The 14,291-nt window shown below is 46.4% G+C and overlaps 1 protein-coding gene and 2 non-coding genes across 6 annotated transcripts in view; all 3 read right to left on the bottom strand.

Moving 5' to 3' along the window:
- LOC106745339 overlaps positions 1–14,291 on the bottom strand; it is a 70,582-nt gene that overhangs the window by 27,242 nt on the left and 29,049 nt on the right. For all 4 annotated transcript variants that reach the window (XM_014620852.1, XM_014620854.1, XM_014620855.1 and 1 more), the window contains exons 2-3: positions 11,655–11,857; positions 6,756–7,004 (exon numbers count right to left, since the gene is read on the bottom strand). In XM_014620852.1, the coding sequence (XP_014476338.1) occupies positions 6,756–7,004; positions 11,655–11,857 (452 nt within the window). The remainder of the gene's footprint in view (positions 1–6,755; positions 7,005–11,654; positions 11,858–14,291) is intronic.
- Trnap-ugg lies at positions 12,178–12,249 on the bottom strand. Its single transcript has one exon. It is a non-coding gene; the product is annotated as a tRNA-Pro (tRNA).
- Positions 12,397–12,468, bottom strand: Trnap-ugg. The gene has a single exon. It is a non-coding gene; the product is annotated as a tRNA-Pro (tRNA).

Here is a 14,291-nt window from a genome sequence, read left to right as displayed (position 1 = left end):
GAACGAGAACTCATCGCTGAGTCCGAGAGAATAAACTTTCCCGACCGCGCTTGGGACCTTTCGAGCTTAATTCTCGAAGTGAAATCTCCGGTCGCTCGCGATTGAAAATCGCCGATAATTCGAAGAGGATAACTTCATCGATCTCTCGTCGTTACCGCCGCGGGGAACATCGCGGGCTCGGTCTCAAGCGAATTCGCGAACAAAGAGGACAGCGTCGCGTGCGAATAAAACGGATGACGTGTAACAGGCCGTGAAGTCCACGTCGATGAGAAGGATGACGTTGCTTTTCGAGAGACGTCGCGTCGTCCGCTCTCGCGAAGGGAAAATCGCCTCGCTGCTCGAAGAATCGAGGAAAAGCCGGACGGTGTACGTCCGTCACGCGGGTGGATGGGTAGGTGACGGGTGCGTGTACACGTACGACTGCATGAGGGGAAAAAAAAATTTATCGACGCGCACAACTTATGCCACGATCCGCTCTGCGAAACACGGCGGCGCAACATCTGGCGTTTCGGACGAGCTTTTAGCGGTAATAATAAAAGACGCCGCTTCGTCGTCGCGTCCGTGAATACCGTGATCAACGAAACGGACGCTCCGTCATGCGACACGCACAGGTATCTTCTCGTCGGCGAGACGCGGACGAAATGGTTCTCGCACGCCTACGAGCAAATCTCAAGAATAGACGCTAATTGTGAGCTCGCACTGATGACACGTAGCTGAGAATTGTAACGACTGCGGAAATTCTCGCACGAAAAGTCACACGAATTGCTTCTATCGGTCCAGTAGATGTATTCTACAACTTTTAACGACTGGAATATCGTTACGTTGTCGTTGCCGTAGGTATAACACATAGTGTAAAAACTGCGCGCCGATAACGTGACGATAACAACGTTTGCCGTTAAAAGTTACGGAATAAAGTTACAACTGATCTTTTTCCATCGGTCGGTTTTCCCGAGAGATCAAGTTTTTGCGTTCTTGCGCTCTCTCTCTCTCTCTCTCTTTCTCTCGAATAATCGATTTGCACATAATACATAGGATGGTACATAGCGAGCTAGACGGAGCGATATGAAACATGAAATAGTAATAAAAAAAGAGGGAAACGTAGAAGCGATAACATCATTAATAGTCACCTAATCGAGTCACTCGGGTCATCTAATGGAATCACAAATCAACCGTTCGCAAGGGAACGCCGTTTACGATGCGCGTTTTCCAGCCGAGTCTTTCTCGGACACGAGTCGGTTTGTATATTTTATATACATGTACGCGTACATACACATATATATATATATGCGTGCGAACGTCACATTTATCTTCTTTGGTAACAGTCACTTGGAGCGACCGCTCGTAAAATACTGTGTAGTCGACGAGATACGATTAGACGAAGGGCGCGCGCGTTCACGGTAACGACGTTAACCGACGGCTATGGCTGGTGTCGCCGTGGCGTACCGTTGAAAGGGGCGGACAGAAAGGGGTTAAAATGGAGAAGACCCACATCCGGGGACGAAGGTGGGGGAGGAGGAAAAGGATGAAGAAGAGGAGAAAAGAGGAGGATCGAGGGCAACAGATGTCATGGACCTCGGGAGGAGCCCCGCGCGACCCAGTTCGCGTCCTGTACAACAGCCCGCTAATGTCATTGCTGAACCACCGTCGACGACCGTTCAACGACGGGGCACCTCGCGTTCCCGGCAGCCAGCAACCGTCATCCGAACAGGGCGGAACTTTCATAGACGGCCAGCGTTTTTCACTCGGGCAATTATTGTGTAGCTGCACAATAAGTGTACGCATGGAACAGCACAACAGAGAAGAGTGAAGGATCTCGGGTACCACTCGGGTATCTTGAATGTCCGGTTAATATTCGAAAGACACCCGGATACTCTAGTCATCCAGTTATGGATTCTTATCTCATCGCATGCATCTCAGCGATGCATCAGCGAATGCGCAGTGATCGGTGCAGTGAGTGTTGATTGAAACGTCTCGCCTCCTCTGCGGCCTCGCGTCACTCCGTCTTCGCGACCCCACGTGTCGATCGCGATTATGTGATTTGCGTGCGTGCGACCCGCGGAGGATGTATCAAGGCTGCGTCGTTCTCGCGGCCGCGAGTCCGTCGACGTATTCGCGCGAATTTGCATTTAGATCGAGACAACCTGTCGGCCGCGCTAAGTCGACCGATTCGGACGAGTGCCCACTTTTCCGCTTCGCTTCCGTCGACGACGAAGGGGAGAGGAAGAAATTGGAGGGACAAATCATCACGGATGCGTTTCCCCGCCGCGCAGCGAATCTCGCGCGCAACGGAATCTCACGCATCGCCGGAGACTCGCTCTCGTAGGAAAATTGCGTACGAACTTATCGCCATGTCATACTCCGCTCGCTCGCGGAGATAGAATTTTACGGAGTTTCCCTGTCATTGACAACTGCCGACGGCGACGACGACGAGACGAATTTGTCGAAACGTGAACGCTCGCGAAGATACCGCGCCGGAGAGAGCGGACTCGCGAACAGTCTGCCAGGGTTGAAGGGAGACCCGTGAAAGCCGGGAATCCCCCCGAGCTGAATTTTACCGAAAGGCTCTTCGATTAATTTAGATTCGGTCTGCCCTTTAACTAAAGCGAGAAACGAGCTTGCTAACGGGAAGGTAGGTAGTTCATCGTCCCGACACGATTTACACTGATGGAAAATTAGAGTTATTTTCGGCGCCAAACAGATTTTTTTTCAGATTTTAATTTAAAAAATAGAGCGACGCATATGTAAAGTTATTATCACTCTTATATTAAATGTTATTATAGTGTCGAATTGTTGCTATTATTTATTTTTGTGGCCAAAACCGAAAAAGGGGTATATTTGGCGCCGGAAATAACTATAATTTTCTATCGGTGTGCCGTCAAGACTCCATCCGAAGTTACGTCATAATCCGATACTTCCTATTCCACCATCAGATCGAGAATTCAATCAGCGTTCCCGACATCCTCGATATCTCCGAGTACGAATCTGGATTTTCCGCGGAATTTATTCCGCGTTGCAGCTCAGAAGTCCGGAGACACGCATCGTCGCGGAATGTCCAGGTATCGTCCAGGTATCCGGGAGCGTTCACACTTTTTCTTTCGTTTCCCCGTGTTTTCTCACGGTTAGCTTCGCCGGTCACGCTTTCCATGCCGTCGCCCTGATTGTCCACCAGCAGGCAGGCAAGCAAGCTAGACCCTCGCGCGTGCTTTTTGCGGCGTTCCTTCCGCGAGACGAGCGGTGTTTATCCACGCTTCGCGGAGCCAGACGCTATTTCGTCGTTTTGTCGTAAAGCGGCAACGCATTCGTATCGCTCGTCATTACCGCAACAAAATTGCGCTCTCGCGCAATTCAGATTACCAACGGCTGCCCGAAGAAGCGACGTAATTCGTGTCGGAACGCAGCGCAAAATCTACCAATAGACAGCCCAAAGTTAGCCCCCCCCCCTCTTTTCGAGTTAACGTATTTCGACAGGAGGGTTGATTTGTAGCCAAGTTTGTAACCATAACTTACACAACGCAACGGTACGAAGTCCAGATATCGTACTTACGGACATAGATTTGCGAGCGCGAAGGGCCGAGTAAAGTGCCTGTAAAATTTTGGCGTTAGCGAAACCGAAGCTTGTGTTGACTTGTGCTATGCTGGCACAACTCAAATATACAATTCCGCCTTGATACAAAGTTTAGAAACCGTAGTTATGGACACAGATTGTGTGCGCGAAGGATCCACGGTCAAGAGCAAAGTGCCCTTTACATTTTAGCACCGGCGAAATCAGAGCTTGTGTTGACTCGGGTTATGCTGGCACAACTCAGATATGGAATTATATACCGTTTGACTAAGTGATAACGTATGTAAACGTTAATTTTGCTCTGTATTGACCAAAACTGCTCAAATCTTTTTCTCACTGCACAAACCATAAACTGTGCACAAAGCATAAACTGTGGGAATAAGTTAATAAAAAAAAAAAACAAGGGGGGCTAACTTCGCTCAGGCCGACACACAGTCGGAAACACGTTTGAGATAATTTCTTATCCCTCCTCGGAAACCTTTCTCGTCGAGAATTGATAAAGAAAGATAACGGCTCTACAGCGCAATATCGTGGCGGGGCGGAGGAGCAAGAGGAGTTATCTCGCCTCGAGCCGTCGTATGTAAAAGTTCCGTCGGAAACAGAGAGGTTTCACCGGGTTTTCGGGAAAAAGAACAAAACGCATCGGGGGGGAATTCAAGTTGGAGAATGTTTCAGAGCGCGGAAAATGACCGGCGCGCTATTTTTATTACGTTCGCGACGCCCCTGCCCACGGCAGGAACTGTCACACGGTCGCCACGGTGACGACTCTCTCCGGAATTCGTGTCCGGGATATATGTACACGGGCGCGCGAATTCCCCGAGCGGGGCTGAAACTTTGATACCGCGGAGCGCTTCTTGAAAAATTTACGTCCCACCCGCGGTGTCCATCGGTGTCGCCGGAAAATAACCGATTCAGCCGCTCAATATTTAATCGGCGAAAATTGTCCGCGTTTTCGAACCGGCACACCTCGCGGCACGCGTGCATTTTTCATGTCACGTGTGATGCAAGGCGAAACGTCTCAGGCGGAAAAATAAAAACTCGGTGTTCAGCGCGATTCTCTTTCTCCTCTCCACCACGATTCTCTCGCGCGACTCTTCGAAGTCGACACATATCGCTGACGGAGAACGGAACGAGCGATGAAATTAAACCGAGATGATAACGAAAAAAGAGAATCCTTATCGCGTGCGATATCCGTGAGAGATCTCTCGGCGGAGCCCGAGAACGCGGAAACTCATTGGATTCGCCACGCAAGCGCACATTCAACCCACGCAATAATCTGATAGAGTCGCATTAGCCTGAATTCCGACAATCCAGTTAGCTACCCTACCACCACCACTACTACTACCACTACTACTCGGCCCTGATCCAGCCTCGTCCTGAATTCGAAGCAATTGATACGAACTGGCACGCCAAGTGTAACCCATCGCCGAATGGGTTTCCTAAGACTGCTCGCGACGATGTCGTAAAAGTCGCCGGAGTGATTTGTAAACTCGTTCTCGCGAGATCGGTTAAGATCACGGTTATCGGCGGTATATCGGCGCTGCAGTCGGTGTAATTGACACGGCGCTGTCACGAAAGATTTACAGGAGATAGGGCTCCTGCTTTGGACGCGCCTTGCCGAATCTCAAGCGGAAACGACGTTATAAGTGAGACGCTCATGTGAGAAAAATGGGACTCGTTTGTCTTCTCCGTCCAGAATAAAAGAGATTAGGTGTCGAATATATATTTAATTCTGGTTTCATATATTTCCTATTATATCCAAATATATTTCCTATTATGTCCAAAATTGAATGTTAATTTTTAATAAAACATATCTAGATCTAGAATTAAATGTTAATTCTTAATATTCGATTTTAGGTGCGTTTAATTAAGAATACAAATTTGGGACAAACGGCCGTCACTCAAGACGAGAACGGAAAAGGTGGCATCCGGGCGACTCGCGCACACTTCGGCGCTGGTTAACGCGATTCGGCGACGCGTAATTCACGTTCGTTGCGAATTCCACCACTTAACCATAATTTGGACGAAACATCGCAAAGGGTGTAATAGCATCGCGTGACACGATGATAATGACCATTGTGGTGGGATATTGCGTGGCGAGACGACGCGGGAGTCACGCTCGACGAGATCTTTTCTCGGGAAGTGTTTTAGAGGCTCGTCTCTTTGAAAAAGGTATCATCGGAAATTGCCGGACGCGTCGTCCCGCGACCGAAGGGATAATTGCATGCGCGCCGTACATACGGATCTCGCGAGTTATTGTGATCGCGCGAGATTATCTAGAAAAAAGGAAGAAGAAAGGAAGGAAAAAAGGGCGAAACGAGTCCTCGTGCTCACGCGAGAACGTTTACCGCCGGCGAGTTGGCAGCCTACATACTTCGCTCGCGAACGCGTGACGACCGGAGAGAGATGGGATCGAGTTCGATAAAAGTACTCGTGAATCTCGGTCGATCCGAGCGCGCATCGCTTCATCGAAAGAAGGCGAGAGAGAGAGAGAGAGAGAGAGACCGGGTAAGTGATACTCCTAAAAATCGCTGGATCCATTTCGCGCACTCGCGAGGAATCCGATACGATGAGATCGCATAACGAACGATAACGCCGCCGGTGCCCGCGGAACATATTGAAATATTTCTGGGCGAGCGCCTTCGAAAAGCGCCACCACGCCAGCGAAATGTGTAATCGAAACCTTTGTGAAATATAGTTTCGAATCTTCCGTATGCATATAGCGAGCGCTTTGTAATGTTTACGCGCGCTATAAAAATGATCTCGGTCGAAGCGACTGAAATCGAGTTAAGAAACTCGATTTCAGGGGTTTTGCATGTGACGAGTCCCAACCGTCCTGATTCCCTCCGCAAATTTCGAGTTTTTTAATGTCCCGTTTGCGCAAACCACCGGCTCTTTGAGGGCTCAAAATTTAGTATGGGTTAAGGCCGACCCGACGCATTGATGGATCAAATTTTGCGAGTTCCCATGTCAGATTGTCGATCCAGCTTGACTGTTTTCATTGAAATTAACTCGGTCGTAATTTGCGTGAGCAAATTTGCGTAACCTCGAACCTCGTTTCTTTCTACATGATCTCTTCCTTTCGGTGTATACGGGAATACGGCCGGCGATCTCGGCCTTTCGGCACACACACACAGACAATGTAAATATTTATTCGCGAGAGACCGCCTCTCTTTCGTCTAGATGAACTCACCGAGCATTTTGATACCTTGGACCGGACTCAGAGGATAGAAATCTCCGTGGAGCGGACAGTGGAAGCCCACCCTACGCTCCCTCCGCCTGGCCCTTCTCGTTAGCATGCAGAGCAGCACCCCGAGCGCGAGCATAAGGGCGCCCACGACTATGCAGATCGGCCCTAGAATACGGGAATTGCCGGTAAAGGCAATTCGCGCGGCGTACGAGTTCTTGTCCTCGTCCTCGCCCGGGCCTCGGTACGAAGCAGCTGTAACAGAGAGAAACGAGCGGATCGGTCGTTAATGAACGGCAGAAGTTGATTACTCTTTATTCCGTTATTGCCGATATATATTTTTCAGCCGTTTCCACGTGTCAACACGGAAAAAGGGAATTAGCTGTCCACACAGAGAAAAAGATTTCTTTAGATTTAGTATTTCTCTTTATTTGAATAAAATTTGTTTCATAGAAATAACATATACGAAATATAACATTATTTGTTTGAGTAAAAATTTTATTGTCTCATTCAAGAGAACTCTATTATTTGACAGAAAGAACGCTATTATTTCAAATAATATCTTTTAACCAAACAAAATATCATTTGGTCACAATAAATAAATGTAATATATATAAACGAAACAAATAATTTTTTTAGGAGAAGATTGTCTTTCGCTTCAGACAAATTTTTTTATTTAAGGTAAAGATACAAATTTTCGTTGAAAAGTCTAACAATCGTACTTAGTAATCGAAACATTCTTTGGAGCATGCCAATGATGAGATTTGTTTGGATGCAATCAAATTTATTAAATCTGAAGAGATCTTTTTCTCAGTGTATATAATATAACTAAAATTTAGTTAATCAGATTTAATTTTTAGCTGTAAAAGTTAAAAAATAGATATAGATACAAGAAGAATGAGCTAAATTAATTAAATTTCAGTTGTATTACATGGATAACTTATTTTTACTAGTGGAAGCTACTTCTTTCATTCCGTGAAGCATCGTATTCTTCAGTTGGAGAACTCGGTTCAATATTTTTTCAGCTAAATTTGACTCTGTCGTATTCGACGGAGACAAATAATTATGTAATAATTCGTTAACCGAGTGACAGAGTGTAAACATTGTTAAATACCGCTTAAATGAGACCTTGTATACATTTGTTCTCGCGTAAACTCACGAGAGTCATCGGACGACAAGCACCACGTTGTTCGAACGACCGCATCTCGGGCGCATCGGGCTCGACTTTTATGGGAGTCAAGCTCCTAGAAGCTCGGTAAGTAAAGCTTTACGCTCCATTCGCGTGTCTTTTGCGCAATGCCACAAAATCGCTCGGCGAGAGACTTTGTGATCACATTGGTCCCGACACAGACTTCGAACAGGTTTCGAACTATCGGCTGCCGACTGTAATGCCGCAACACGGGCGAAACTTTCGCGACGAAAAATGTTACGTTCTCTCTCGAAGGGAGAAAATACGGCGGCGCGTAGGACGTAGTAGAACATGTTCGTTTTTTCCCTCTCTTTTCCTCCTCCCTTTTATCTCTTTCTCCTACACTTATCTTCGTGAGAGCCGACGGGGGGAAAGCCGCAGCCTCGTGGTATATTTAAAGAGAAAACGCGACTCCCCGTGAACGAAGTCGCGGAAATTACGGCGCGTAAATACGCTCGCGCCTCCGCGGAGGCGCGAGTGTTCGCCTTCGAGCATATTTTAATCGATAACGCCGGCGAAACGCTTCGTAACGTCGGCATGCGCAGATTCGGCGGTGACTTCCTCTCTCGCAGTCTCCCGTCTCTCTCTTGTCGCGCAACAGCATCGATAAACCGCGTATCAACGATACGCAAAACTCTTTCCTCCTCCTAAGAAAAAAAAGCGAGCAATTTCAGGGGAACGTAGTCGCGAATAAACGCGTCGACTTTCGCGAGATTTTCGACGGCGACTTTGCACCGTCCTCACGCGCGGCTAAAATCCGTTCAATTCGTGCAATCAACGACCAAACGTCCCTGACGTCGACTCCATCAACCGTGAGGGGGGNGGGGGGGGGGGGGGGGGGGCGATCCGACGATCCGGATGCGACAAGCGCCCGTAACAAAGACATTAACGTGACTCGAGTGAGTGACGAAGACCGAGAAAAATATCTGGAGTGTCCCGAAGGAAGAAGAGAAGAGAAGAGAAGAGAGAGAGAGAGAGAGAGAGAGAGAAGAGAGCCAGATTAGAAATAACGAAAGGAAAATGGTCTGCAGAAACCGGTCTTGGCCGGCGACGGCCGGCTGCGACGGCAGGCGGCAGAAAAGCGTGACGAGAAGCAGGAGAGGAGAGAAAGAGAGAGGAAGAGAGAACCAATCGGGCGACCGGTTTTTGATAAATCGGTTGGTAACAACGCTCGGCACCCCGCGTACATGTGAAGAAGCGTGGCCCGAGAAGTGACGATGTTGCGAAGGGCCAGCTGTTGCTCTCGGCTAACAGCCCGTGCCTCTTCTCGCGCCTTCCTCTTCTTTTTCTTTCTCCTCCTCCTCCTCTCTCACTCTCTCTCTCTCTCTCTCTCTCTTTCTCGCTCGTCTTCGTCTGTCTTCTTGCCTCGCAGATACGAAAGCAGTATCTATGGTGCTATCTCCGCGGGGTCAATGCCCACGACAAACGAACTCTATAGCGGCTCTCAAATTAATTCAACGGGAAAGGCGGGAAGTAGCTTCGAATGTGCGCGTGAACCTTCGGATAAGAGGTTTCCGAAGGTCTCTCGCGCGGATATAAATCCGCACCTCGTAAAAGAAATCTTCGTGTATTATTAACGTCCAGACCAAATGATTTTAACGCGTATAATAAGCAATTTTGCGATAATAATAATAATAGTGTGTCTGTGTGGAATAACAAAATAGAACTATAATAAAATAATATATAATAATTCGCGATAATATTGATAATAACGTAAATTAAAAAGCAACACGATAAGAAATTAATATCAATTCGTTTGCAAGACGAGAGGATTCTTGAAAGACTTTGCGGAGACCTTTTCACACTGAAGGCGAAACTATTATTAATATTAATATTCGAGCACAACGGAAGTGGAGCAAGTTCTATTCAATCGCGATATAATTAATTAGTAAAAAAATAAAATCAATATAACTCGCTAACATAATTCGCTTAAATATGATGATGCTTTCATGTTTGCAGCATCTCAGGTATTTTCGCGCTCTCGCACAGCTTTACCACCGCTGCGCCTCAGCTTGACTGGATACGGCTTCCTGTCTTATGTAATTAATCCGCTTATAGGATGTCAGCGAAGGCTTCAGTCCGATTAGAATACGAGGAATGCCGGCTTGTGAGTTATCCATTCGTTACGTCGTCTATTGACAACTTTATGTCCGACACAAGTCCGTGTTTCATTTCGAAGAGTATCGCGAATAAACGAGTAAAATATTGCGCGCGTTTCATTATCTCTTTGCGGATTGAAAGCTATGCTCGTTTCGTAATAACAGAAGCGCTGCAAACGGAATATATTGAATCGAATAATAAAACGATTGAATTGAATAATAATAACGATAAAGAAGAACGATTGATCGCGACGAAACAATACGGAAGAGGTTGCACTTTCTCGTTGAGAGCTAATGAATCATTACGGTTCTCCCCTCGTCTCTCAATATAAATATCGATTCCCCTTTCTAAACGGCCCACATACGATTAGAGCCTATGCTTTCTCTGAAATGGAAAGCTTCGAATTACACCGATCTGCCAAGGTAACACGTTACTCTATTTGCACGCGGATGCAAGCGGCGAGTATACGGCGAGTGAATGAAAACAAGCAGTCGAAATTGACAAACGACGAGCCGCGAGCAACGTCGGGGAAAAACTTCGCTCGCGAAATAACGCGTTCCCCCAAGTCTGCAATTGACGACGGGAGAGCCGAGGTGAACGTGCCTTAAAGCGTGCCTCGTCGATAATCCTCGTTCAACGAAATTGAAACCACTCTCAGCTACTGTTCTTCACCGTCAGACCGCCGTCGCGAATTTTGCGGGTCCGATCGTGAGATGCAAATGCGAATGCAAATGACGCGTAACAAAATAACGCCGCGAAGGGGAAAAAAGGGACACCAGGACGTAGGATCCGTGAATATTCACGAGACTCGTTCGCTCGACTGACGTGATTGTCGTACGTGACTGTGCGCACGGCGTTCCCGTAACGTGACAATTTATACGAGCGCGCGTCTAATTATAAAAATTATGCGCCACGCGATTAAAATCCCCGGCAAGAACGGGAGAACAAGAGAGAGAAAAATAAGCCGTATTTATTTCGAGAGCATGTCCCGACGGGGAGGCCCGTGACATTTCCGCTGCATTTTTACGTGATGGCTCGCCCGGCTCGCGTTCGGCGCTTATTTTTATTTACCTAATGAAAAAAAACGTGTATATATATATATATATATATGTGAGCGTGAAATGAAAGACGCGTTTGACGTCGGATGCGCGCGGTTGAAATACGAGCGCCCGTGACTGCGGAGAAAATATTTAACGGGGTCTGCTGCTGCCGCTGCTGCACAGACCGCCATGCGACGGGTGCGTTTTATGAAGAAGTATAATGATATCTTGGAGACGCCGCTTTTATGCGCGAAATGTAATTCTGAGGTACAATGTTTGTGAAACTTGCGGCGGATCTTAAAATGATGTCTTGAATACACTGAGTACACGATGTACGGTAGCTTCACAATGAGTGAAGTTTAAATTAACTGTGTTTATTCACGTTGTATTCTTTTCAGAATAATCTTACGAGATAGGGAAAGAAAGAGAGGCACACGTTGTTTTATTTTAAATATATTAATAGAAATGAAAATAATATATGTGTCGCGATGAGGACTGTGCAAAAGTGGCACATTTTCCCGCATCCGTGCAAATTTAATCGAAGTACGAAACTATAAGAAGGAATAAAGTACGAACCAGTGAGTACGGCACCGACGAGCATGAAGAGAAATCCGAAAGCCGGAAGAGCGATCTGACAGTTCGCGGCTATCACTACGCCGGCTACCATCAGGCCACCCTCGATTTTCTCCACCCTCAACCGCGATATAGGAGTCGGGCATTTCAGTTTCGAGCCCAGGCCGCCGCCCAACATTCCTTCTTCGGCCGCCATGCTGCCAGTCCTGTAACAATCAGAGAAAGACTAATGACGCTACTGCAATAAAGGCTGCCCGGAAAAATTGTGCGGACGAGCGATTATCTGTTAAATGGGGTGGCTTAAAATTCCTCTGTGAGCCGCGCTTTCTCTCGACTTTTAAATGAGAAGAAAAAAATATACGTCACTCCGTGTGAATAAATCGTGCGATTGTGCAACCAATAATAATAAAAAAATTGTTATTACGATATAATTACAAATAAAAGTAAGAGAAAAAACGTTGAATTTGTCGCCAAATTCCAGGGAATTTTATTTTACGAGCAATACGATACAAAAAAAGAAACGACCGGGCTCAGCCGGGATTTGAACCCGGGACCTCTCGCACCCAAAGCGAGAATCATACCCCTAGACCACTGAGCCGTTCGAGGAAATGTTTATTATTGTGCGACCATACAGATAAAAATTTGTATTATCTTTTTAAACAAAAATATTAAAATTTGCTTTAAGGAGACTACATTTAGTGTGTTAACTCGTAAAAATCCGCGAAAACAAAAAAGAAAAAATATCGGGCTCAGCCGGGATTTGAACCCGGGACCTCTCGCACCCAAAGCGAGAATCATACCCCTAGACCACTGAGCCATCTGCTCGGTTGTCGATATTCTACTCTCAAGCAGGAATATTCGTCATTGTTAATTTTGATTATTATAGTAATACTACGACATTAGTCGTATTGTATCGGTAGTAATACTATCGACACAACACGACTAATCTGATAAAAGTTGCCCGTCCATAAAATATCGAAAAGCATCAGGAAAATGCTCCCGTTCGTATTGGTCATATTTCTTGTATGTATCGTAGTTGTAACATCTAAAGAGCTTATTATAAATCAGGGATCATAAATCATTCGTGTACAAAGAGTGCATTCAATCCGTAATACATAAATTCCCTCTTAGATGCGCGACTTCGTAATGAGAGCAGATCTCAAAAATAATCCTCCTTCCGTATGTCTCATACATCATTTTCCTCTCAATCGTCGACTGTGCGCTTTAAAAAATTCAGATATCTTACTCGAACCTCGAGACAGCGCGCCAAAAAAAAGTAGCTCTCTCTTAGATACAGTCGACCTTTTCAATTTATGATGAACGATCAGAGCGTGGAATCGCCTGGACGTTAATTTTCGATGGATTGCAGCGTTTACACGATGGAGTAATTGAATCAATCTTCTACGTGGTGTGTGTGTGTGTGTGTAGCTATTAGTTTGACGTGGAGGCCGAGCGTATCTCTACAGGGGCAAGATAATTAACGCGAATGCCCTTTGCGGATCGCCGACCTGATGAACGGCAGGTAACGTTCCACGTGCTCGGGATATTTTCCTTAAAAAGGCAGCCATCGGCAGAAGAAACTACCTCGGTAATCTCCGCGTGTCGACGCCCACCATGCGCGATAAACGTCGCTGGAACACGACCATAACGGTTTATTGCGATATTCATTTTCGCGCGAATTCGCCAGAGAGTATGAGAGCCGTGTCCTGTGACCGCCGAAAGATCACTGACCCTCTGGTCTCTTCCGTCAGAATTTGTTTATTCCGACGACTCCAAGCGCGATAAGAAAAAATTGACGAGCTTGGCGAGTTTCATTTTCTGTACAACCACGGGATATGTGCGGGAGCCACCGCGTTGATCAGACGTATGAACGCGGACATCTGAGCACAGGTGATGAAGACCAGGAGACCGGAAAAAGTGGCCGCAATTCGAAGTTTAATTAGATTGTTACCGAAAGCTACATTTAGTAATTCTGCGGATCGATGATCACGAATCCAAGGTCGGGTACACAAAATTTCAAATGGCGGATTCAATACAGCGGACCAAAATGGAAAAAGTAGTCGTACTTTAATACCGACTTGTTTTTGTCGGTTTTTTTTTTCGGGGCTACTGAACACAAATCCAACGTCGGAATTGCAAAAGTAGAAATGGCGGATCCAATACGGCGGACCAAATTATAAAAAGCAGTCGTATTTTAATATTGCTTTGTATTTATTTAATATTTAAAAGTTATAGAAGCAAGCTGCTTATTTCGCTCGATCATTTCGCGTTTATCATGGCGATATTAAGCTCATATAGCGACGGTCACATAACGACCTGTGAATCTAAAGGATCTACGAATTATTAATGAAAGGCGAATGGGCTTCGGGATGAAATCGTGATCACCTTAGTCGAGAAATCCTTCGGAATAAAATCTCATTAACGGCTGGCGAAACTATCGATTCCGGAGCACACAGACAATGGCGTCTCTAGATAGCAGCGCGCGTCTCGTCCGCTCCGATGCATCTCGATTGCGTGCCATGTTCCGAGCCGACATCGGAGCTTCCGTTGTTGATGATAACACGCCCGCGCCTCGGTCGATCAAAGTTTGCGAGAAAACACGTACGCATTGAGAGAATGAATGAAGAAACAAGCACACGC

The sequence above is a fragment of the Dinoponera quadriceps genome, unplaced genomic scaffold (assembly GCF_001313825.1).
Source record: "Dinoponera quadriceps isolate SergipeBrazil2010 unplaced genomic scaffold, ASM131382v1 scaffold1609, whole genome shotgun sequence".
NCBI classification, from domain to species: Eukaryota; Metazoa; Arthropoda; class Insecta; order Hymenoptera; family Formicidae; genus Dinoponera; species Dinoponera quadriceps.
Note: the sequence above shows the minus strand (reverse complement) of the source record. Positions and strands in the feature narration are given on the sequence as shown.